Source organism: Arachis hypogaea, chromosome 15, assembly GCF_003086295.3.
Source record: "Arachis hypogaea cultivar Tifrunner chromosome 15, arahy.Tifrunner.gnm2.J5K5, whole genome shotgun sequence".
In the NCBI taxonomy this organism is placed as follows: Eukaryota; Viridiplantae; Streptophyta; class Magnoliopsida; order Fabales; family Fabaceae; genus Arachis; species Arachis hypogaea.
This window is the reverse complement of record NC_092050.1, coordinates 128593079-128620849: the sequence shown is the minus strand read 5'-3', so window position 1 is coordinate 128620849 and position 27771 is coordinate 128593079. Positions and strand designations below refer to the sequence as shown.

The 27771-nt window shown below is 33.1% G+C and overlaps 2 protein-coding genes across 2 annotated transcripts; both read left to right on the top strand.

The window, feature by feature from the left end:
- Nucleotides 1–18561: 18561 nt before the first annotated feature.
- LOC112750646 (hydroxyproline O-galactosyltransferase GALT6) lies at nt 18562–22614 on the top strand. The gene is made up of 7 exons (XM_025799453.2): nt 18562–19776; nt 20467–20699; nt 20781–21071; nt 21188–21316; nt 21404–21577; nt 21802–21909; nt 21998–22614. Exons 1-7 carry the CDS (start codon nt 18945–18947, stop codon nt 22205–22207), a joined length of 1977 nt encoding a protein of 658 aa, XP_025655238.1. The 5' UTR covers nt 18562–18944; the 3' UTR covers nt 22208–22614.
- A 580-nt stretch (nt 22615–23194) lies between these two features.
- Nucleotides 23195–24485, top strand: LOC112750647 (uncharacterized). Its single transcript, XM_025799454.3, has 2 exons — nt 23195–23687; nt 23765–24485. The coding sequence occupies exons 1-2, from the start codon at nt 23342–23344 to the stop codon at nt 24121–24123; spliced, it is 705 nt and encodes a 234-aa protein (XP_025655239.1). The 5' UTR covers nt 23195–23341; the 3' UTR covers nt 24124–24485.
- Nucleotides 24486–27771: the final 3286 nt, after the last annotated feature.

The following is a 27771-nucleotide window of genomic DNA, read 5'->3' as shown; positions in this document are numbered from 1 at the left end:
TATATATTATTTCCTAGCAAATTAGCGACTACTTCGTAACTTTGCTTTCTCATTTAGAATATCTTTGGTTTAGTGACAAAATTTCTACAAATTTAATTGAAGGTCTTCAAATATTAGCTATAGAGTTGCTACAAAATGTGATAGATTTGTGATCCTATTATCGGATAACTTGCGACGAGTTAGGTTCAGAACAATTTCTCGCTAATTAGCGTCAACTAAGCATTCCATTTTGTCTACGAAGTTAGCTTGGATTTAGCTATGAGTATGCTATAGTAAAGTTTATCACTAATTAACGACTACCTTTTGGTCTATTTCTTCTATGGAATTAGCTTTTAGTTTAGTGATGGATTTGCGACTATCTATTCGGTAGCTAAAAAATTTTTCGATGAATAAGCGACTGTTGTGTTTGTCTCATAGATCTGATCCATGTACAATCCTAGATTCAAGGCCTTAGAGATTGTTGATAATTAAATCAATTTGTAACACACCACCGTCATACAATAAAAATTTTGCAAGTTACAAAAGTCAGATGAAGGGTCAAAACATCACATGACAAGTTAAAATTTAAAAAGTTAAATACCAGTCCAAATTAAAATCTTCTATTGTCTACAATTTTTAGTACAACTTTTTTTTTTCTCGTTGTACTGCCATACTAAATCAATATTTTATTATGATAGATTATCTACAAAAGATTATAAAGTGTTATTTATGTAAGTGAGTAATTATAGAGTTAATTAATTGTGGATGTTATACTTACAAAGGTCTAAGCCTTAAACCATACAATTTTGTTAGGACAAAGGTTTATTATAATTTTAAATGTTAATAATTATATACACTACATTATTTTTGGCTTAAGATAACTCTTATTTCAAATAATATAATACGTGCTTCAAATATTTATAATACGAAAAATTTAAATATTATTTATTAGTTATCAGTTTATATTTTTAAATATTAAAATATTTAATTTAATTTTATATTTTAATTTTGTTTATTCAGTTATTAGATTGGTTTTTATGTTAGTAGATTTAGAGTTCTATTTATTTTAATTTAATAAGAGATTATAAATACCTTCTAAACTTTTGTATACTCAATTTTATTTTTTTTTTTCTCACCAATAACTTAAAAAAAAGAAAGAACACAGAAAATCCTTAAACAAATTAATTTTACTCTTCATAACAACAAATTAATTTTATCCTTTTATCAAGGTATATCCTTAACCCATTGTTCCTTTAATTGATTGGTGTATAAACGGGTCGATGATGTTGCGTGTGCGGACAAGGGACCTGGATGCGGGTTGCTCGTGCATGATTGAACCTCCCGAGCAAGCGTTGGAGGGGGAGGGAAGGAGCTTCACGATCTCTCGGGCTGATGGAGTGGTGAGAAGGAGAACCACCTGCAAAAGGGGCTCCGACGCTCAAATCAAAATCCGTACAAGGTGGCAGGAAAAGTGAGAGTAAGGTGACGTACCTGGGGAGGGGTAGGACCCTCCCCTTATATAATCTGCACCTAGGACGGGTCTCATTTGAGCAGACCCACCTTCCACGATACTTCCTTTTTCAGCTGTCATATACCTCACAGAAAGAGAGGAGGTGTCTTGAGTTTCCTCCCGATTCGGGTGTTGCATACTAGTCAGATTGAGACATCCGACTAACTGAGTTAGGCCGAAACACTCATTTATACACCTAATATTTTTTAAGAGTTACCTCACCATGAATTTATTGTAGTGATATATATATATATATATATATAGTTCAACCAAATGATAGATAGAAAATTATTATTGGGTCATAATTCTGTTGGTGTTTTATATTTTAAATTAAATTTTTATGATTAACAAATAATAAATATAATCTTAAAATTTTATTAATTTTCTACTAACGACGTGTCCAAATTCTAAAGTATTAGAAAATATTTCTATAAATAACTTATTATGCAAATTAGAGTTATATAAGACTTAAAAGGATATATTTATGTTTAAACATCTTAGAAAATAAGATTGAGTTAAGCACCCATCTTGTAAATTAAATTATTTCCTTTTTTTTAGGTATTTCAAATAAAAAGTTGATTTATAAATTAAATCAATTCTAATTCAAAAGATTTCCAACATACCCATATATATTTCATTTAAATGTATAATTTTTTGTTTAGTTTTTTTTTTTTTAAATCCTTGGACATATTTTTATGATTGACTGCCACATGGCAAGCACCTAAGATGTCTCTTCAAAATTAAGGCTACCCAAAGATATTTTCTCTCCACTTGTTCCTTTCAAAACGAAATCTTTTTTAAATAAATCAACCTTAAATGTCATTTTGGAGTGAATCAACTTTAAAGGGGAAAAAAATCACTCAAGATAAAGACATTATAAGAATTGAGAGAGGATGCGCATGATTAGTAGTAATCGTTTTGCATACAAAAAGAAAAGACAAGCAGTGAATAATGATGGAGAATTCAAGTCATTATGATAAGTTAACATATAACTATATAAGGGATAAGGGAATCCACAATTAAATTATTCTCCGAATAAGCACAGTATATCAACCACCATGTTTGCCTCTTGTTCCGTATATTTTAATTATACATCTGGCACTCAGCCAATTCAAGCTCAATCCAAGTATTTTTTTTTTTTTTAAATCAAAACTTTCCAGCGATATGGACAGGTGCAAGTATAACTGGCCGAAACCGCAACCAAATTCGGATAATCCAATGATGCTTTTTGCAACATGTTCCTTTATTTAGAGCTTTATTGTTAATTGTGATTATGTATGATGACCAGGATCATTGAAGCTAACTCCATTCCTTCTCTTCTCTACCCCCCCCCCCCTTTTTTTTTTCTTTCATTTTTTCAAATTCAATGAATAAAATTATTATTCTATGAAGTAAAATTTTCTTAGCCCATGAACCATATAAAAATCTCTCATGCCATAGTGACATTCCTTCTATTCTTAAAAGGTATTTACTTCGCTACAATAATAAATTTATACATATAAATACGATAAAAATATAAATAAATTAAAATACGATATATATATATTATAATTTTTATATTATTATTTTTTAAATATATATCATATCATTATTTTTATTAAAATATTCTTATAATTTAATAAAAATAAAAAATATTTTATTTTTTAATTTTATAAAAAAACTTAATTTTTTTAATATTGGACAAAAATTACCTTTTGAATTAATTAAAATTTAGAATTTAACTAACTTTAATTTATATTTTTAAATTTTAAATAATTAAAAAAACAAAAACACATCCAAAAATAAAAAATAAAAAAAATTGTTCATCTTCTCTAAGGTTTATGTTCTTCATCTCCTCCCTCCATTTCCTTCTCTTCTCTCTGGCAAAGAAGAAAAGCAACCTCTCTTCTAGTTCCTCCACGACAATCCCCTATCAATCTTAATCTAAACTGTCTCTACCCCTCCCTTGAGGGTTCTCTTGTCATCGCGTCCTGTCGCTGTTAATCCCCAACTCTATCTGGCAACCCCATCATATATTCACCCTTTCTCCACCTTCCCCTCTTCAAAAAAAAAAAAAAAAATCCCCCAAACTTGCTAACCCGAATCTTTTTTACCCGAGCTCAAATCAACATTGTTTCTGTTGCATCTGACGAAGACGACGACGCTAGGCTCTTTTGTTTTCTCTCTTTTTCCAGAGTCACTCACCATCTCCTTAGTTGTGCATGGTTCGAATCTGTTGCAACTGCGAGAGACGAAGTCCGTCTTGTACCACTGCTAACTGCTTGCCTGAATCTTTCTTCTGCTCTACTCTACTCTGTTGCACCATCTCAAGCGCAGCAAGTCCGTCGCTGCACCAAGAAGATCACGCTCTCTTCTCGAGTCCACCTTCTCCTTTGACCTGCGGCTATCATGGTATTAACAATGTATTTGTTATACTTTGATTTCGGACACCTAATGCCCTAGGGTGCTAGTTGAATGTATATTGGGTATATTTTAAAAACACGTAAAATTAATGATTAGTCAATAAAGAATCCGCCAACTCTCGGTAAAGAGTTTGAGCTCTATGATTATAATATCTAAGATGAGTAAAACCTTGGCCAAGGAGATTGAATGAATGAAGAAATGAGTTTCATAGGTTATTCACAGTTTATTATAATAATGGTAACAAGTTAGAATTTGACAATTAAACTATACTCTAAAGGTTAACCAAGAGCTAGAAAGATGTAAGGAATTATACTTTGTTATTCTCGGGTTTCTAGTAAAAATATATTACTTCATACTATCGAATCGTTAAGGAGTATTGCTAGACGCCAACCTTGATTAATAAATTTAGTATAACTAATTTACTATTCACTTAGTGTTGAACCTATAGGTCACACACTTATGAGTGTTCTGACCTTTGCTAAGGAATTATTTAATTATTATTTGATTTGATCAAATAAATAATTTAAATAAAATATTATTATATTCTTTGCTAGCACCAAAAATATAATAATAATAATATGATAATTAAAAATATTAGATGAGAATTGAGAATAATTAGTTATTCTATTTCAACATTTGAATTCTAAGTTTGGATGAGATCTTGACCGATTCTGTTTCAAATTGAATTGTGATATGATATGATTTATAAAATTTCAATTTGAAATAGAGATAAGATAAAATTCAGGTTCGAAATAAGATATGATTTAAATTGAAATTCAAATTCAAATTTAAAATAAATAATAAATCTCACACTATATATATATATGACAAGAGTAGAGGAGATACACCAACAAACACAAAAGAGTTTTATTCCTTTATTTCTATATATACAAATATATACTAGCATAATTTTGGACAAGAATTTTATGGTGTGTAAAGAGTTGTAAAGAGGTTTTCTCAATTTAGATCAGATATCCATTGGTCAAAGAGTTGATGGCAAAGATTAGTCTCGATATGGATACGCATAGCATCTTCGTACCATTGAAGGAGAACGTTATTTTTATTATCATACTTAGATATTTAGATCTGATCTATATTATTCGAATAAAATTTAAGAACAAAGAGATACACAGAGTGCTTTTGTCAAGGGGCAGAAGATTCATGACAGGGCTCTTATTGCATGTGAGACAGTTCAATGGATTAAATTGAGGAAGAAGGAAGCGGTGATAATAAAGCTAGACTTTAAAAAAGCATATGATAGAGTCAAGTGGAGATTTGTAGACCTTGTATTGCAAAAGATGGATTTTGGACGAAGATGGAGAAATTGGGTTATGGAGTGTGTATCTACGTCTTCTATGTCAGTGCTGATAAATGGCTTGCCATCTAAGCCGTTTAAGATGAAAGGGGTATGCGACAGGTTGATCCGTTGTCTCCATTTCTTTTTGTACTTGTCGTTGATGTTTTACATAGGATGTTTGGGGAGGCAATAAGGAACCGGTGCATATCGTCATTACTGGTGGGTAGAGATCATATTGAGTTGTCACATCTTCAGTTCACAGATGATACTTTTCTGTTTTGTCCTCTAGAACCATTAAGAACTATAGGAGAATCCTTCGTTGTTTTGAGCTAATGTTGGGATTGAGTATTAATTTTGATAAATCTAGCTTGATCCCAATTAACTGTGATGATTAGTGGGTACAACGTATGTGTAACGTGTTAGGTTGTAAGGCAGCTTCTCTTCCTGTAAAATACTTGGGGATCCTGTTAGGAGCGAACCCGAGATTAGTGAAGACTTGGAAGTCCATCATAGAAAAAGTGAAAGAGAAGCTGAGCATATGGAAAGCCAAGGTGCTAAATAAAGCCGGTAAGTTGGTGCTCATTAAATCTGTTCTGAACAGCCTTCCTGTCTATTATTTGAGCTTATATAAAATGCCAAAGGCTGTTGCAGAGAAACTGATTTCCTTATAGAGAAGATTTCTATGTAGTAAGGATGATGGTAGGAATGGTATGACAATGATTAGGTGGGAGGTGGTGTAGGTTCCCAAAAAGTTTGGTGGGTTGGGCATTGGGGATGGCATGGTGCGTAACACAACCCTTCTATTTAAGTGGTGGTGGTGTTTCTCGAAAGAGGATTGTCCCTTATGGAAGAAGATGGTTTTTTTCTTGTAACAACCTGAACCCAAATGTGATGCTGTCATCCCAGGTGTCATCTATCTGGGGGGCGTGAAAGGATATTTTCCATATACAGTTTAATGATCAACAAGTAAGACAGAAGATGATTGATGGGTTGTCTATGGAGATTGGTGATGGAAGAGGGACTCGGTTTTGGGAGGATGTATGGTTGCGTGGCAACTCGTTGAAAGATCAATTTCTGAGGCTTTTCTCAGTTTCAAACAAAAAAGGATCCGTTATTGAGGATTGTGGGTTTTGGGACGGGTTAGAGTAGAGATAGAACTTCCAATGGAGGCGAGAACTTTTTCAACGGGAGTTGGATTTAGTGAACCAGTTGTATGAAACTTTAAGACTGGTTAAACTTACTTATGACAGAGAGGATAGAGTTGTGTGAAAGTTTGATAAACAATGTGTATTTTCTACTAACTCATTTGTGCAAGTGATGCAGACGAAAATGGTTCCGGAGGATATAGTGAGCTACGGCTTTACTAGGATAGTCTGGAAAGGTCTAGCTCCACCAAGAGTAGAACTATTTGTCTGGTTTGTATTAACTAGAAGGGTCAATACGAAGGAGAGACTGAATCGATTTGGGGTGGTCAACTAAGAAGACGTTGTATGTATGTTATGCAACAAAGGTGTTAAATATGGTCACCATTTATTCCTTGGTTGTGATTTTTCTTGCCATGTCTAGTGTACATGGTTGTCATTTATTGGAAGGTTATGGTCGTGTTCGAGGACGCTAAAGGAACATTTTCAAAGCTGGACTGAGCTACCAACTAGTAAGGAGGAGCGCAAGAGGTGGATGGTATGTTTCTGTGCGATTATTTGGAACATTTGGCTAGAAAGGAATAGAAGGATTTTTCAGAATAAAGGAAAAAAGGGCTGACGGGATCATCCATCTGTCTTTTATGAACTACAAGAAATGATTAGGTGCGGATCCCTTTAGTTATTGATTACAATGCCGAAGATGACAGGAGGATATCTACGAGTGTTCTTAGCATTGGTTGCTTTGCTTTAACTGTTTTAGTTTGTTTTATTTGTTTTCTTCTTATGTTCTACTTGTTGTGTTGAACTCTTTCCTTTCAATAAAAAAATAAAATAGATCTTTAAAATTTTTTTTTCTTTCACTACGTATTATGAACACATAGTAATTCTTTTCGCGACTACGTAAAAATAATAGAAAAACATTAAGAACTTGATATCCTAGTAAATTATTGTTGCATGAAGGGGATGATTATTATGCACAATCATAGAAAATCAAATTAACGAAACAAGAACGATAATAGTAATAATCATTATGTACTTATACAAATTTTATGTTGGTTTTTGATGATTCTTTATATTGGAAATAGAACTTATTTTTATAAAGGTAGTCTAATTATTTTTACGTGTTTTCACTATTATAGTAAACCACACCCAATCACAAATAGGACAAATTTAAAAAAAAAAAGCAAAAAAAAAAAATTCAAATCTATATTGCAAATTGCTCAAATATAAGAGAGAAAGAAACAAATCAAAATACAAAGGAATCAGCAACTACTGAAGCAGGGGAAAACCAAAACAAAGAAGCAATATTAAGATGCGCGAGTGTGAATAAGAATATACCTGTGAAGGTGTGATTTTTGGTTTGGAAGTAAAGGTGTGGTCGTGAAAATAGTCTTTATTACATATCAATTTTTAATTAGCATTATATTTGGTTTTATTTTAAATAATATATTATTATTATATTACAAACAATTTAATTAATTATATATTATTATATTAATATTTAGTATTCTCAAATTAAATCATATATTATTATATTATATAACTTTATGCGTGTGTTTGCCTTGAAAAATATCTCTAATTTAAATAATTTTTAAATAAAAATAAATAAATTTTAAGTTATATCTTATTTAAGTAGATTATATATTATTATATTTATACACTATCTACACTCATTCGAAAATTAAAAAATTATATATTTGTTCTGAAGATGATCTGAAATGGTGATTTAGATCTGAACGTGAGATTCAGACTTTTTCTGAGGCAGCGTTTGACTTATGCTGGTGTCATTGTCTAAGTTTCTCGTAAGGAGGAGGAGAGGGTGGTACCTGCAAGAGACTCTGATGCCTAAATTAGCAAGGATTTTAAACAGATTTTTAGTAGATTGGATTCTGAATATACTTGAGATTTTGTCAGTGTATTTATAGTATAAAGATAACCAGCTTTTTAGAGTAGTTCTATCTTTGATAATGGATGATCGTTCTCTTATTCTTGAGAATTTGTTGAGATCTCCCTTCTAGATAAGATGGAGAGATAATAGAAGATATTTTAGGAGCCAATTGCTTATTCAGATAAGTAGGGTAGAACTACCTTTGTCGTACCCGACCTATATGAGATCGGGTAAATAGAGGATGCTACCTTTTTGGATGGACTTTTATTCTTTTTGAGCCTGACTTAATGTTTTTTTAAGTTAGGGTATAAACAATATTTATTCTTAAATAAAAATAAATCTTTTCAACTCACAATTATAAATATGTATAGAACGAATAAAAAAAATATGAATTGAGCACATAAACCCTATTAGCATACACTTAATCGAGAATTAAAAAAATGATATATTTATTCTTAAATAAAAATAAATCTTTTCAAATCACAGTCATAAACATAGAACGAATAAAAACATATGAATTAAGCACACAAAACCCTATTCGCAAACTATATATAACACATATTTTAACATTTTATTAACAAATTATATTCATAATATTATTCTAATTGTGTTACATATATATCTAAATGCTTTACAATATCAAGTTAAGGGTAAATTTCCAAATCACTCAAACGTACCAAAAAAAAAAAAGAGACAAGAGATGTTAGCATTAACAAACAAGGACCAATCCATCATTGCAGAAGAAGTGCAAATTTTAATATTATTGATAACCAATTCTTAATTCTTTAGTATATTCCTTCTTTTCTCCGGTTTGTAGTGATGAATTTTTGTTTTGTTGTATTGTAAGTGTAGCTTGTATATTTGATTCAGTAGCTCACAGCATGTCGTCTAAGGTCTCGTTCGACTTGACTTGGGTAGAATTAACTATTCTTATCCTTGTACCTGTTATTGATAATGAATATGTCGAAACCTTTTATAGACATCATAGGTTATGTTTAAGTCGAGAGGATGCGAAGAATTATGAGATTGTTGTTGCTGACCCTGAGGAGAGGATCTGCTTTTCCCGACTTGATAGGTCAGAAAGGCATTTTGTATATGTCTATGATTGTTTCTTTACGAAGTTAGGTGTTACCTTTTTTTTCTGAGTTTGTGCGAAGTCCTTAAATTTTGCAATATTGCCCTACCCAATAGCATCCCAATTCGTGGGGATTCTTAAAAATATACCAGCTTCATTATCGGGAACTGAATGTCCAACCTTCTCTTAAAATCTTCTTTTACCTCTTCGTGCTCACCAAACTCTTTAGCTTTAAAAGATAACTTTGGCTTTCTTTCCATGCTATTCAGGATAGAAAATTTTTTGCTATTTTTAATGAGTCCTTCCACGACCTTAAAAATTATTTCTTTAAGGTTTGAATTGTAGAGGGTGTTTGGCCTTTTTTTTTGAATGATGAGGAGAGCCCCTTTTTTCTTTGCATTGGAAAGAAAATCCTATGATAGTTAAATATAACTCGGATGATCTAGACGAGGTAGAGGAGGGTGTGGTCACGGTGTTCCAGGAGTTATGGGTTCGAACTCTTTATCTAGATACAAAAAGGTATTTAGAAAATCTGAGCCAATTTTAATCCGAGTTAGGTAGTTTTCTCTTTCTTTTATAATTTTTGCTTGTAAAATTGTGTTGATGACTAATGTGTCCTTTTTTGAGTGTTGCAAAAAGAATGGCTTCTAAATCAGCTGCCATGAAAATGCTCTAGACGGCTAGAAAGAATGTTGTTGCACGAAACATACAGTTGAAAGAAGCTCGTAAAACCGTCGACCTGTCGTTGTCTTCGAAGTCGTACTCGAGTGCCTCAGTCTCTCTAAAGGTTATTTCTAACCCGATCTCTCGACCGACTCCTCCTCCTCCCAACTTGGCTAAACCAGCAGCTCGTCCTTCACCTTCTATTTTTGAACTAAATCCCAAAAAATACAAAATTTTGGAATCGGAGAATATATATGAGCAGGGTTTTGACGGCCTTAATTAGGCATTGTTTGGATGTAGGAAAGAAAATGGAAGGAAAGAAAAATAAGAGGAAAGAAAATGAGAGGAAAGAAAATAGAAGGAAAAGTAGAGTTATTTGTATGATATTTGGATGAAGAGAAAATAGATGGAAAGAAAATAGAAAGAAAATTTTCTTTTGTTTGGATGGAAAGAAAAGTGAGTGGAAAGAAAATCATAATAGTATAAAATTACATTAATACTCTTATCTATATTATATATAAATTATAATTTAGAGGTAATGACCAAATCAGTACCCGAAAGATTCAAACGCTGATATTTTAGTACCTGACTATTATTATTGACAAAATAGTACCTGAATGTTTTAAAAATTTGCCAAGCATGTTCTGGTGCTTGCCGGACCATTGCTCCGGCGAGTAAGATGCTTACGTGTTCACTGGTTTTTGCTGATAAGAGAAATTTATTTTGAGTTGGAATTTATAATTAAAAATATTATTCCAAACCCTAATCCCTCCCCCTTCCTCGTCGTAGCCCCCTTTCCCTTTCCCTTTCCCTTTCCCTCTCCATCGCAGTCGCAGCCCCCTTCCCTCTCCCTCCCTCTCCTATCATCTCATCTCATCTCATCTAATTTCTGCAATAAAAAAGAACAACAATCTAATATCTCAAAATTTCATCCTTTCAAAGCAACTACAAACCAAAACTTTCGATTCTCTCTCTCAGATCAGAGAAGAACGGAACGAGAATCTGAAGAAGAAGCTACAATTCCTGAACATCCCAGAAATCTGTTACCTTTTCTTCCTCTTCGCCTTTTCTCTCCTCTCCACCGCCGCCGCCATCTTTACCGTCACTTCCCTCTACACCAACAAAGCTGTCTCCTTTTCCTCCACCATCTCTGAAATCCCCAAAATCTTCAAGCGTTTGTTCATCACTTACCTCTGGGTCACGCTTTTGATGTTCATCTATAACTTTGTCTTCATGATTTTTTTGGTTTTGCTTATTATAGCAATTGATACACAGAACTCGTTTATGCAGTTTTTCACGGTTATTGTGGGTGTGTTGGTAGTTACCATCACCAAAGAATTGATAAGAGTGCTTTACATTATCATCTTGGTAAGAAATTTGGGGGGTTTGTAGGTGGATTTTTTTCTTTTTTTTTTAATGTAATTGATAGAATATTGTAATACATTTGGAAAGAAACACAAATGGTATTAGTAGATTGTAATTTGAATTGTGATATTGTGTTCTATTGTGCATGCCTTCTATCTGTGCCTTTATATGATCTGCGATGGGAGGGAGAGGGAAGGGGGCAGCGATGGAGAGGGAAAGGGAAGGGGCTGCGATGGGGAAAGAAAGGGAAGGGAAGAGTGTGTTGGGGGGCTGCGATGGGGATGGAGGGGGAGAGGATGGGGGATAAGTTGGGTAGGGGAGCGCTGCGATGGGGAGGGAGATGGAGGGGGAGTCTGCGTTGGGGAGGGAGAGCTTAGGGTTTGGGGGTGGTTTGCCATGTCACCAAAATACGGTGACCATGTCAGCATTGTGTTTGCCGGAGATTTGCTCCGGCAAGTTTGGGGACACGCTTGTCAAATTTTAAAATTTTTTAGAGACTATTTTGTCAATAACAAAAGTCAGGTACCAAAATGTCAGCGTTTGAATCTTTCAGGTACTGATTTGGTCATTACCTCTTATAATTTATTAATGATAAATGGTAAATATGTAATTTTATTTATGTTTGCAACATTTCTCTTCATTTTCATCTCATCCTTGAGATGAAAATATTTTAGTGGATCCCATACAAGCTTTTTTCTTTCCACTCTATTTTCTCTTCTCATCCAAACAACAAAAAACTTACTTTTTCATTCATTTTCTCTCCTTTCAGTTTCTTTCCCTTCAAATTCCCCTCATCCAAACAATGTGTTAAAGTGAAAAGCACATCTTTTTGCATAGCTATATTAGCATAGATGATATTATCATCAGAAGCCGCTTTTAGCTCCTGGTTCGAAATGGAGTTCGGACAACCGATATTTGTGTAACCTTAGTCAAGGAATTAGAGGAAGCTTTCTTAAATGCCATTCAAAGCTTCTAAGAGCATCTCCAACGGGCTAAATTTCGAAGTCCGGTTACTATTTTGTCAGAGAAAAAAGAGAATTGGAGCGTTAGAGTAGAACTCAAGTGAGTTCCTTCACTCATTTCAAGACGAGGGAGTCCCTCTGAATGGGACTCCCATTAGCCAATCCACACTTATCAAATGGCAAGTTGGGTAAAAAATAAATAATTGTATAAAATGTTAATTAATTAAATAATTATATTAAATAATTAAATAATAATTAATTCAATAATAATTATAATGATTAATTATATTAAATATTGATATTTTATTTAATTAATAATTTATATTAATTATTTAACTAATAATTAATTAAGTAATTAAATTATAATTAATTTATTAATAATTATAATAATTAATTAGATTAAATAATTAAATTTTTATTTAATTAATAATTTATATTAATTATTTATATCATAATTAATATTAAATATTATTTATATTTATATTATTATATTAAATTAGCCGTTGCAAAACTAGCCGTTGTAAAATTAACCGTTAGAAACTAACCGTTACTATGTTATCGTTATTATTAATAAATTAATATTTTGTTACTCTATATATACCACTTAGATACATTTTTATTCTCACACTTTCTACTACTCTTCTTCATCTTTTTCCAAGTTTACGAAATCAAAGTTCTGCTACTATTATTTTTTGTTCGAAAAAATGGATCCAAACCAACTCAACTCTTTCTTCAATTACTTACAAAACTTTTCTCAAATTCCAAATACCCAACAATCTCAAACCTCAAACTTTCAAGTTCTAAATCAAAACTTCACACTACCAAATACATTTCAAAATCCAAATCCACAAAATCTTTCTAATTTTAATTTTCAAGCTCCTTATAATAATCAATTTCCTATATTCCAACCGCAAAATCAAAATTCACAAACACCTCATTTTCTATTTTCATCCATATTTAACCCCTCTATCGGAAATATTACTCTAACTTCATTGTCGTTTCCAACTCAATTCAGTGCATCAAGACATAACTCATCTGGTGTTGGTGGCTCTTCTAACCCATCCTCTCAGACTCCTATACAATCTAGTCCAAATTCGCAATATTCAGATTTTGCCAACCCTCATGGATTAGATGCTATCGACCTCAATGATGATGATATTGAAGATCAGAGGCAAGATAGTATTCAACACTGGCATTGAAAAGAGGATGAGATGCTGATCAGTGCATGGTTAAATATTTCAACTGACCCTGTAGTTGGTACCGATCAAAAGGGAAAAACATTTTGGAGTCGAATTCATAGCTACTGTGTAGAATTTTGCTCCGACATGACAAGGAGGTAGTTGCATGTAAGAAACGATGGTATAAGATCAACAAGGCTGTTGATGATTATGTGCGCATAGCCGAGAGCACTACAATTGAATGCTTGGAAAAATTTGTTGAAGGTGTCATTTCGATGTTCGAGGATGAATACTTGCGAAAACCCAAACCAAATGACGTACAACGCCTGCTACAAATGGCGGAGGGTCGTGGCTTCCGTGGCATGTTGGGTAGCATTGACTGAATGCATTGGCAATGGAAAAATTGTCCAAAGGCGTGGAAAGGTATATACATGAGTGGTTATCGTGGGGTTGCAACCATTGTACTTGAGGTTGTAGCATCTTCAGACCTTTGGATATGACATGCGTTTTTTGGAGTTTCTGATTCAAATAACGATATCAACGTGTTAGATCGTTCTCCAGTGTTCGATGATATTCTAAATGACCGTGCTCCGGAGGTAAATTATACTATTAATGGTAATAATTATACTATGGGATACTATTTAGCAGATGGTATTTATCCTGAATGGGTCACATTTGTCAAATCAATCTCAAAGCCACAAGGGGAGAAACACAAGTTATTTGCACAATACCAAGAAGGGCAAAGGAAAGATGTGGAGCGAGCATTCGGAGTGTTGCAAGCACGCTTTGCAATTATACGTGGTTCATCTCGTTTTTTGGAAAAAAAAAGAAGCTTGCCAACATAATGAGAGCTTGTATTATTATATTGCATAATATGATTGTTGAGGATGAAAGAGACACTTATGCAGGAAATTTTGCTCAAGGCTTAGAGTATGACGATGTCGAAAATGATTTATCACAACCTCAACTGGGAGAAGAAGATTTCGCACCATACCATCAATTTCTCCAAATAAATGCTCAACTTCGAAATAGGCAGCAGCATAGACAACTGAAAGAGGACTTGATTGAACACATATGACAATTTCACAATGCTTGTTGTCAACTATAGAGCTTAATTATGTTTTTCTTTGTATTAAGTAATTTTACAAATTTACTGTAACCCCGAATTATATATTGTGTATTATTGTTATATATGAATTTATTTAATATTAATATTTTTTAATAATGAATTATTTTTAAATTTATAAATTTAAATTACATTATTAAAAAAAAATTAATTACATTAATTTCAAGTATTTTAATTAATTAATTAAATGAGACCACAATAGAAACTAAAGTTAGTTTCTCCTAATAAAAAAAAAAAATATTTTAAATTTTTATTTACTGTTTATAACATAAAAATTGATATGAAGTTATTTTTTATGACTATAAATAAAAATTGAGATGAATTTTCTACTGAAAATGGTCTAAGAAGGAGTCAGCAGAAGAGAAGGATTCTACTCCCTACAATTTTTGTCGGTCGTAGGCCATCTCACGCCGACGTTGTTCATGAGAAGTGACGAGTGACGAATCACATTAGCCATTAACCGCGACCCGAAAGAATCCGTTGAGGAAAGTTCAAAGTTGAATGGGTCATGCCCTGTCTCATCTCAACGATATTCCAATTCCATTAGGCATTATTTATTTCCATTCCACCTTTAAATTTTCAAATCCATCGCCGTTACACTGCACCAACCACATTTCATTATAATAATAATATTTATTATTATTATTATTATTATTATTATTATTATTATTATTATTATTATGGGATTTATGGGAATATTATGTCTTAAATATTGCCCCCGCTTGCATGGTTTTAGACTTTTTGTCTTTGAGAGGTTAAACTTCATTTGCTAGTGTCGTCATTCAGAACACACAAATTTTAGAGAATTTTTGTTGACTTTTTTTAACTCTCAAACTCTCCTATTTTCAAACTTATTTTTTCAAATTGAAGAATTTTTATTTGATTTTAATTAAATTTATTATTTTATTTTTAATAAATTATTTTATTATGATATTTTTTATACGTAACCTTGTAAAAAAACATAAAATTTTAAATTTATATATAATAATAAAGTCTCTCTAAGTCTATCTATGTCGATTTTAGATAATTATTTTGAATGCCTGCGAAATTTAAAAAATAAAAATAAAAAATAATTTTGACTCTGATAATTAACTTTGTGACTTGTGAGACTAGTTAGTTTTTCTATCAACGATCTCTCTTACGTGACTTGTTAATCGCTAATATAGCTTCAATTTAATTTTTATAAGTAAAAATAATTTAAAAATCATTAATATATCTCAGTTTTACACAATAAATTTAGCCAATGTATTTAAAAAAAAAAAAAACTAACAATTATCCTTAAAAGACAACGAGACTCCCAACAAAAAGAATTTGTCAATTGTAATTGCTTTTTAACAGATAAATTAACAGTTTAACATATTATGTAGACTTATTCTATTAATACAGACAAAAAATATTGATAAAGAGAGTAAATAGTCTCACAAAAATAAAATTCAAAGACCAAAAATAATAATTTTTTTATTGAGAATTTCGTTATCTTTTAAGACAATTGTCAGGAATCATTTAAAATTTTTTTTCTATTTCTTTTAAAATTATTAACAATAGATAATTTAAAAAAAGTGTCTTCGTATTCTTTTTATTTTTGTCGCGAATCGGTCTCACTAGGGAGGTTATTGCAAATATTCTTGGTATTAACTGAAAAAAATTTAATTATTCTACTATTATCATAATTTTATCAAATTTTTAATTAAATCTTTATATAATATCAAATTTTATAATTAAATTTTTATCATGACAAAAAATTAGAATTAATAGAATATTCTATTAATTTTAATAAAATATTTCATTAATTTTACCATAATATTTTATTATTTTTAATATTTTTATCATTATAAAAATTTAATTATAAACCCAATTAAAAAATATAAAAATTTAATTAAAAATTCGATAAAAATATAAAAACTAATAAATTAATTAAATTAAAAAAATCTAAAATTTCTTAAAAAATAATTTAAAATAATAAAAATAAGGATAAAGTATTATTTTAGTTTTCAACGTTTAGGCTAAATTTTAATTTATTCTCTAACATTTCAAACTTTTTATTTTAGCTTCAAAAAATTTTTAAAATTCTATTTAATCAAAAAAAATTTTAAATAGATTCAATATTACCCCGTCAAATTTGACATAAATAATTAGCATGGTAAAGAGTCAATAACATTTGATTTCAGTGCGTAAATAAAAGTGATCCACCAATGATTATCAATTTAAAAATGGAAAAGTATATGGAACCAACTCCAAATCAGCCAAGAATGGAACAACTTAATTAATTATAAATATAGTAATTAGTTTTATTTATTTATGATTTAAAATATTGGTTATTAAATGTTTTACCACATTTAAATTAGGAGGAAGTCACCAAAAAAAAATTAGGAGGAGATACGTTAAGTATCATTGCAATGTGAATCACGGTTCAATTAGCTTCCGTCTTTTCACCCGCCTTCTCTCTCCAAATGCCTAAAATATGATAGATCAGAAAATAGATTTAGAACCATCCAATTTGTAAAGAAAAGAAACATTCTAATATCTAACATAAACACCATCAAATTATTTTGGTTCCTAGCATTATTGTTTAAAATTTTCTTTGATTCTGAATTGTTAATGATTGATTAATAGAATTTTAAAATTTTTTACAAGAGAGAGATAGAGAAAAAGAAGTGTTACAAAAAAATTTTGGTTATATTTCTCTAACACAAAAAAATATAACTTAATAATAATATTGTTAACATCTACGCAATGTACTTTGTTCTATTAATTATTCATATCAAATTTAACAGAAAGACAATATTAAATCCGTTTAAAATTTTTGGGGCTAACATTTGAAATGTTAAAAATCAAATTAGAATTCAGTCTCAATATCGAAAGCCAAAATAGTACTTTATCTTAAAAATAATACAATATAATCTATTATAATTTATATAAGTTAAATAATCATAATTTATTTATTAAAAAACACAACATCAAGTTATAATATAATATAAAAGTTCATTAATATTATTTTACTATCAAACTATTTCAAAAATATAAATTTATTCATATATTATCTATCATATTTCTATGATAATATTGTGTATTATTAACAAGACCAATAATAACTAGAATTTTAGTTTTAGGTTTTCATATAACTAGAAATTTTAAAAATATTATCTTCTCTGTATTTTTGTTTTAAATTTTGAATTCTCAACAACAACGATTGTTTGCGAAAATTAAAAAGGTAGTAGTAGTACAAAAAAGAAAGAGAGCGCATTCTTGCAAAATAATAGCGAAGTTTGTTGTGCGGTTTGAATTAATTTTAATAAGATAAAATTATATAAAGAAGATAAATATCAATTATGTAAAAATATTGTATGAATAAGATAAAATATTTTGGTAAATTATAATAAATAATATTATATTATATTATATTATATAGTATTGATTAATTTAGATCAACTTAAAAAAAATTTTCAATCTCAATATGTTGTATGAGATTTAATTCAGATCAACCTATTGCAGTTTTGATAGATTTTTAGTTTGATTTGGATTGAATTAGATGAATAATTTGTTTGAATGGATTTATATTTAAACACCCCGATTAAATAGTACCTTTTTCACATTTAAATAGTGTAATCGTATCAAATTTGGATGGAAAATAGTTTTAGTATAATTTGATTCTATTTTTAAAAATAATTCCCCTAAAAGAAGTTAACAGAAAAGTCCATTTTAACCTATAACCTTTTGGGGGTAATTTTTTAGTAGAATAAACCATTAAAATCTATTCCTTGAATATTTTTAGGCTAATTTTATGATATTTTTTATTTAGTGTTTAATTTTTATCTAATTTATTTTTATAATAATTTTTAAATATTTAAAATTTTTTAATTTTTATATTTTTAAATTTAAAAATAATTATTTAACCTATTTTAACAATTAAGTAATAATTTTTAAGCACTACGCAAAAACCTATTATTTATATATTATTGGTATGGTATTGGTATTTTTGTTGTTAGTATTCGCCACCAAAGCCTTAAAATATGTTTGTTCTCCCACTTTCCAAGAAAATACGAACGTGACCGACCCAAACCTCAACCAGCAACAGCAACAACATCTCCTTCAAAGTCATTCCACATTCTCTCTCTCTCTCTCTCCTATTACGCGCTTCTACTTTTCGCCGTTTCGGTGTTGCTGACCCAACCCAAGCCAACCCAACTTGCCTCCCCCCTTTTCCTTTCTCTCTTTCTCGCTCTCTCTCATATACACAAAGCCTTTCAATGCGTGCGTGAGAGAAGGAAGAGAGAGATTTTATCGGGAACCTTCTACGACCGTTTTTTCTCTGAAGTAGCCAAGCCAACATAATAGTGGTCCCATAAACGCCACACGATGAAGCGAAGGTTCGAAACGCTGTCGTCTCTAACCCGAAAGAGATCCATTCAGTTCCTGGCCGGAGCCTCCTTCCTCTACCTCCTCCTGGTAACCTTTGAAGTCCCCTTCGTCTTCACCTCCCTCACGCGCCAAGACTTCTCCACCGCCACCACGCGCTCCAGTTCCACCACCACCAGACTCCTCAGCCAACATGACCTCCAACACCACCAAGCTCCAAACCGCCCCTTCAAAACCGTCTCACACAACAACCTCTCTCCGAGTCAAACTCACTCCCAACCCGGTTTCCTCTCAGGCCTCACCCTCGACCCGAATACATTTGACCCGACCCGTAAGGACGGCTCCGCCGACCTCTACAAGCTAGCCGACAACGCCCGGGAAGTGGGCCTGCGCCTCTGGACCGAGCTTCAAAACCCGGACGTTCCAAAGCCCAAGCCCGTCAAGCCGGAAAACCGGTCCGGCACGTGTCCCAGCTCGGTTTCTGTGTCCGGTTCGGAATTCTCAGGCGTGGTGGCGCTGCCGTGCGGGCTGACGTTGGGATCGCACGTGACGGTTGTCGGGAGGGCGAAGGCGGCGAGGCCGGAGTTCGAGTCGACGATATCGAGGGTGAGGGAGGACGACGAACCGACGCTGGTGTCGCAGTTCGTGGTGGAGCTGCAGGGACTGAAAACTGTTGAAGGTGAGGAGCCTCCGAGAATCTTCCACTTCAATCCTAGGTTGAAGGGAGATTGGAGCGGGAGGCCTGTGATCGAGATGAACACTTGTTACCGAATGCAGTGGGGCGCTTCTCTTAGGTGTGACGGTTGGAAATCCAAGGCTGATGATGATACTGGTATGTATGTGTATGTTGTAGTATAGTAGAACACTAGAGAGGACTTGTTTGAATTAGTTACTATTATCTTGATATATACCACTGCCAGGGTATCCATCATTTCTGAACAAAAGTGACTTTTTCCTTCCCTTTTCACATGATCAAAAATTTCTACTCAATAAGCAAATTTAAGTATGCGTACCTAGGTTGCAGATTGCTTTTCTGTTCGAGAAATAAAGAAGCTCAATTTGTATGCATAATTAAAAGAAAGCTGATTTTTTTTTTTTCTGGCTTATGAAAACCGATACGTTTAAATTTCTGCTTATTTCTTTAAAGAAAATTTTTTTTTCAAAGTTCAGAAATTGTAAGTGATTACCTTAAAAAAACAGTTAAGTTAGAACAATAATTACTTTTTTTTTGGTGCAATAATCTAGATGAAATGATTTTTGAAAGGAAAAGAGTGAGGATATGTGGTTGGTTTGCTATGGTTTGTGTCTTCTTCCCTCTTGGTTTTGAGAGAGAAGTATAATGCAAAATGGAAGCTGATTTCACTTCATTTAAAGGATTTGATAATATCTTATGGGACAGATCATGTTAGTTTGTTCTATGGATGAATAATACAGAAGAGTATATAGTTTAATAGGATGACAGCCTTTCGTTTAGCTAAGAATATATTCAATTTTATGGTTCTCTGTGATTCTTTTAAACCAGTTGATAGGCTGGTGAAGTGTGAGAAGTGGATTCGGGATGATGAAGATCGCACAGAGGAGTCTAAGGCAACATGGTGGTTGAATAGACTCATTGGCCGCACAAAGAAAGTAACAGTTGACTGGCCGTTCCCATTCTCTGAGGACAAGCTGTTTGTTCTTACCCTTAATGCTGGATTGGAGGGTTATCATGTCACTGTCGACGGGAGGCATGTGGCCTCTTTTCCCTATCGCACTGTGAGTTAACTAATATGAACTTGTTAGGCGGAACCTTATGGATTTGCATATTTTCTTAAATTTGCTTTCTAATTTTCCCAGGGTTTCACTCTTGAGGATGCCACTGGGCTTGCATTGGGAGGAGACATTGATGTCCACTCTGTATTTGCTGCTTCTTTGCCCTCAACACATCCTAGTTTTGCGACACAGAGGCAACTTGAATTTTCAACCAGATGGCGAGCCCCACCACTTCCAGACTCTGGAGTGGAACTGTTTATTGGTGTACTCTCAGCTGGAAACCATTTCGCTGAGCGAATGGCTACAAGGAGGTCATGGATGCAGCATACGCTTATCAAATCGTCGAAAGTGGTTGCTCGTTTCTTTGTCGCACTGGTAATGATGATAAATTGACAAGCTATTATTTATTTATTGTTAAAAATGATTGTAGTTATAATTTCATTTCCAATGTCTAGTTGGGGGGTCTTAACATATGATTGAAACTTTTGCAGAATCCAAGAAAAGAAATCAATAGAGAGTTGAAGAAAGAAGCAGAATTTTTCGGTGACATTGTTATAGTGCCTTACCTGGATAACTATGACCTTGTCGTCTTGAAAACAGTAGCCATATGTGAATACGGGGTGAGTTGTTGATTGACTAAAAGTTTTGAGTTTGAAATAGGAAGAATGTTTTGCTGACAATGAAATCTTCTTTACAATTGTTCATAGGTTCACACAGTTTCAGCTAAGTATGTCATGAAGGGTGATGATGACACTTTTGTAAGAGTGGATTCTGTTATCGACCAAGCGAGGAAGTTTTCAGATGAATCGAGCTTTTATATTGGAAACATAAATTACTACCACAAGCCGTTACGCCATGGTAAATGGGCAGTAGCATATGAGGTAATCAGAATTCATCACAATGCTTTAGTGTTTAGAGTCATGGAGGAGGCATGTCCTGAAATAATTTGTGAAATTACTTGTTAGGTGAACTAAAGAATTTCATAGTGTATGATTTTTAAATGAATTTCGTATGGTTTGGACTAAGTTCCATGTTCATATTTGTTGCTATATTAGAAACTTATTGAATTTCTTTTCTTTCCTTTTTGGGTACCTTTTTCTTTCAGGAATGGCCAGAAGAGGATTATCCACCCTATGCTAATGGGCCAGGTTATATTTTGTCTTCTGACATCGCTCGGTACATTGTTTCTGAGTTTGAGGCGCATAAATTAAGGGTTAGTAAGATTAATTAATGCTTCATATTTTTATCCTCATATTCGTTTGAAGTTCTTCACTGAATGCCTTTATGGTCTCTTGGTGCAGTTGTTTAAGATGGAAGACGTGAGTATGGGGATGTGGGTAGAGCAATTTAACAAGACAAAACGAGTGGAATACTCGCATAGCTTAAAGTTCTGCCAATTCGGCTGCATAGAAGACTATTACACGGCTCATTACCAATCGCCAAGGCAAATGATGTGCTTGTGGGATAAATTGCAAAGAGAGGGAAAGCCTCAATGTTGCAATATGCGATGACACAAAAAAAGGTACCGAGTTGCTACACACTTTGGATTTGGATTCAGGAGGAGAGGGACAGAGGAAAACAAGTTTTGCAGTGAAGTCCTAGCATCAAATATTGTATATAACTGTGGAGCTTGGTATTAGATGAATGGCGATCTGTGTAAATTGGCGTTTTTGAATATCTATTTTTTATTTATTATTTATTGGTTCTTTTTATCATTGTTACTGATTATTCTTACTCCCTCATTTTTTGAGGGACATTCTTTTGGCACGGGATTGGAAGGTGAAGTAGAAAGTTGGACGGGAAGTTGTTAGATACGCAAATTTTGTTAAATAATTCGAACGATAGCATTCAAATGTCATTCATTTAGTCATTACGTAGATGTAACGTAAGAGACAGCTGCATTCGGTTGGTTCGACAATTTCATGTTCATTTTTTGTTTTGACGGAAATTTCAGGTTCAGTTTCGTCTAAAAGATTTTAATATGGAAAAAATGAGTTTTTGTTGGAAATAGACTTTTTTGTGTATATATAAGTGAGTAGACATTGTAGATATAGCAAGTAAAACACGCAGGTGATGTGCTGATGCATCATGCATCTAGTGTGATGGATATGTGTCAAAATCTGAAGCAATTCATGCATGTTGTCCACGTGGTGACCATCCAAGAACATGCACTATACGTGTTGGATACGTGTCAGCATGTAAGCAACACGTATTCTGTGTGTTTGTGTTGTACATGTATCAAATACTGGTTGGATAACATTGCAACACGTAATTTTTAAGTTGAGTCCTCTGCCTATAAAAAGTAAAACTGAAGTTCGTTACTATTTTACTTCATTGTGAGAGGTGTTTTCCTCTACATTGTTGGTGTGATGGAGGGTACTATAAATATAGTAGTTTACCACAACAGTGAGGTTATACAAAATACATATGAGAGGATGAGTTTTGCGTGTGAGGATACATTTTCGTTTGTGGTTCTGTGCTTAATAACGTTCGCGGAACTACAGTATGTGCTCTATCAGAGCATAGAGAGTACTGATATTTTAAAGAGGGAGAGCAACATTTTCTACAAGAGTTCGGTTGTTGTATTTAGCAGCTTGATACGATTTGAGATTGTGCCGACCGTTAACGAAACAAGTATTTAGTGAATGTTTTATATTCACCAGCAAACTCAGGTGCAACACTCATGGATTGGGTTGTATATTGAATTTGAACATATAGTTGTGGATGAGATTCAACATGATCCAGATGTACAAGTTGACAGAGCTGAAGCGTATAAAGGAATGAACAATGATAGCGACCAGGAGTTCGAAGATACGTACGAAACTGGTGATGAGGACGAGGACGAGGACGACAATGGGGGAGGTAAGGCAGTCGCGAAAACTTTAGTGGTTCCACCCGCAATCAATCAACCGACGAACGTTCCACCTTTTATGCGTAGCTTGGATCTTGATGCCATACATGTACTGGAGTTTCCCGAATATGCGAACATAGGTACGTGAGTAGTGGGTAGTATGTTTCTTTAGTTTTGTTTTGACGGATCAATGAGCGACAATTTATTTTTTTTATAGGTGTTGCTGATACTGAGAACGGAGAGTTTAGGATAGGACTGGAATACAGTTCTAGAAAATCAGTCATTGCGGCAATTCGGAGTTACACTATCTCTAGAAGAGTCGATTACGTCGTTTATGAATTCGAGCCACAGACGATCTATGCAAAATGCAAGACTTATGGACGTGGATGCGATTGGCTTATCCGAGTAAGCTTGATACAGGAGAAAGCTTGTTGGGAGATTCGGAGATACAACGGGAGGCACATCTGTTTCATGGGAACGATCTCACAAGATCACTCTAAGTTGGACTCGGATACGATTGCTGAGACTATGAAGTCATTGGTTGAATCCGACCCATTCATAAAGAAAAATCTATAATTGCAGAAGTCCAGGCAAAATTCGACTATACCATTAGTTACCGAAAGGTTTGGGTAGCAAAGGAAAAGTCGATAGCCAAAATTTTCGGTGGATGGGAAGAATCTTACCAAATTTTTTCGTTGTGGTTCTCGGCAATGGTTCAGAAGATGCCTGGTTCACAAGTCCAAATAGAAACACGACCCCTATATGCAGAGGTTGACGGTGTTAGGATATTTTATCGGGTATTCTGAAGTTTCAATCCATGCATAAGAGCTTTTAAATATTGCAAGCTGCTGGTTCCCCCACCTATACGAAAAATATAAAGGTTGTGTAAAATCCTAGAAAATTAGATTAAATAAATTAATTAATTAAAATTGCGTTAATTGGGATTAAGATGCTCGGTATATATAAAAATATTAGAACTTATAATTTAGTGATGTAACGGTAAATATTGAATTAAGAAAATTAAATTGAGCGCGAAAATATAATGATTTTGGGAAAAACGCGTATCGGCGTTAAAATAACTGTACCAGCTTAAACATGTTTGGTACTGCGAGTGAGACAATTAATTATGAGTGAGAAATGTCAAGAAACTAAAATTTATAATTTGAGAGTATAAATAATTAGAATACAAATTAAAATGCTAATATTAAAGATTTTGGTCTAAAATTACACCAACAGCTAAAACGGTGAACTGGGCCATGGTGGGCATAAGAACCCAAGCCCAATCACTTAAAATCCTGACTCACCAAAGTTCAGATTATGGAGAGAGAGAGAGAGAGAGAGAGAGAGAGAGAGAGAGAGAGAGAGAGAGAGAGAGAGAGAGAGAGAGAGAGAGAGAGAGAGAGAGAGAGAGAGAGAGAGAGAGAGAGAGAGAGAGAGAGAGAGAGAGAGAGAGAGAGAGAGAGAGAGAGAGAGAGAGAGAGCTCTCTCTCTAACTCACCATTTTTTTCCAACTTCAGGGAGGGAGGGAGGGAGAGAGAGAGCTCTAACTCACCATTTTTCTCCAACTTCAATCACTCATAACTTTTGATCCGCAACTCCGATTGACGAGCCATTTGTGACCACGCGTTTGTCTTGAAGCCCTTTTCAATTATATTTAAATAGTTTGGTGAGTACTCAAAATTCCAGTTCCAGTTTCCCATTCAAAGATAATTTCGTGGTTGAATTTAGGTATTGAGGATTTTTGGTAATTTTGATGTTATAGGAGTTCTCTAGCTTGTGTTCTTGGTTGTTTCCATCACCAATTTTAGTGGATAAAGATAAGAATCTATTTTTTTCTTATCTCATCAATTTATGTAAACTATAGTTTTTGATATTGTACCAAATTGTATGATTTGGTGTTAGTTTGAATATTTGGGAGCTTAGCTTGGTGAAATTATAGAACTTGGACTTGGACATTAGTGTGAACCAACTTGAGGCTTGGAAAGTTTGGAAAGGAAAGCTTAAAAGCATAGAATTTGCAACATTAAGGTATATGTTTAAGTTTCGGATAAGTACCATGTAATATGACATGAAATTCTAGGCTAGTGGACCTAGAATTATTGTTGAATTGTTGTAGTTGGTTGTTTGGTTTAGTGAAATTGTGATATATATTGGTTGATGATTGAGTTTGAATGAGATTGAATAAATATTGTGAATTGATTGCCTATTGAGGCGTTGATATAAAAATTGGGTCAGAGGCCGTGATAGGGTGAGGAATTCCCTATGAGGTTGTAAAATCCTGATTAAAAGAAAATTGAATAAATAATTAATTAAATATGGTTCGACGGAAGTGAAAAAAATTCAGAATCATAATTTAGAAATTTAAATGTGATATTTGGATTCGGAGGATTTTTCTGAGTGGAAAAATGTACTTTTCTGCAAAAAAATGTGTAAGGACGCGCATTGGAAATTTAACCAGCAGTACTGAATTAAACTGTTCGATATTGTGAGTGAAAAAATTAATATGAGTCAGAGAGATTAAGAAAGTAGAATTTATAATTTGGAGAAATGAAAATAATTCAAATTCAAATTAAAACACCAATCTTAAATGTTTTGGCCCAAAGTTGGGCTAACGGGCTAAACCGAGTGAACCGAACCCAAGCCCACACTATATAAACCCCATTTCAGCATAACACAAGCACATTTTCTCTCTTTAGAAGAGAGAGACACGGATTTTGAGGAAGAGAGAAAGGAAGAACACCAAAAACCCTAAAGCTTCACAAAACTTCAAGCATCATAACTTTTAATCCGGAGCTCTGATTGACGAGTCGCTTGCGGTCATACGTGGCTCTCCTTAACCTCTTTGATTCTATCTAGGTATTGTTGTGAGTACCTTGAAGCTCTCTGCCTAGTTTTGTTTTTCCTTTCGATTCATGTTTTGGTTTGGGTTTTGAGAAAATCTTGTGATTTTGATTATTTAGGGATGCTTTAGTATGAACTATTGGTGGGTTCCATTCCAATTTTTCAGTGGGTAAGGTAATAAATCACTAAATCCTTGTAATTTATCAAATTTTATGAATTCTAGGTTTATATATGTGTGAAATTGGTTACATTAGAGTTGTTGGGTGATTTTGATACACATTAGGAGATTGATTTTGGCTTGCAGAGCTTTTGGATGAACCTTGGTGGCTTGTTTGGAGTTTGGGTGTTGTTGGAAAAGAAATCCAAGTGTTGGTGTGAACCGCCGCCATTGAGATAAGGTTTAAATTTCATTTAAATACCACGTAATGTTACATGAAGTCCTAGGCTAGATACCCCTAGGAATAGGATTAAAATGTATGAATGGATGGAATTAAATTGTCAAAATTATTGAATTATTTGATTTGGATTTTGTGTGGTGGTTGGTTGTTTAGTTGAGCCTATGAATTGTATTGATGCATTGAGATGTGATTGATGTTATGAGGTTGTTAAATTGAAATTTATAAATTGATAAATTGCTGAATGTTGGGCCGGAGGCTGTGAAAGGTATAAGTTTTGATAAAATGAAATAAGTAGATGGTGTGATTATGATTATGATGATGATTGTGTAATTGAGTGTATGGGAATTGTTAATGGATTATTGTAGTAGAGGGATTGTTGATGTTGGTTATTGATGGAAATTGATTGGAATGAATGATTAGATTTGTGATTGAGTTGAAGATTGTGAAATTTGTTGTCGGTGAAATGTGGTTTTGATAATTTTATAATTGGAAGTTAAATTGTAGGTGATGAATGGTTAGGATAGTAGAAAATGATATGTATGTTGAGACTATGTAGGGATTGCTTTAGTATGGTTTTAGTTTGCATCGGGATAAAGAGTTGATGAGGTTTGAGGAAATTAAAAAATTATGTTTTTAGATAAAAATGGATTTTGACTAACTTTGGCGGGTCTAACTTGGTTCTCGAAATTGAAAATTTAATGAAACAATATTTTTATGAAAACTGGTTTAATAATTTTTCTAATGGTTCAAAAATGGTTAAAAAAATAATTTTTGTAGAAAAAGTTATGAAAGTTTAAAATTTGGGGTGAAAAACTAAATTCTGTAGCATATCAACTTTTTCTGGTTTCTGATATGCTTGCGTACGCGGAGGTGTCACATGACGTGAGCATTGGCAATTGTCAAGTAGGGGTGTACGCGGATCGGATCGGATATGGCCAAAAATTTGATCCGATCCACACAATTTCCATCGGATCGGATCGGATAT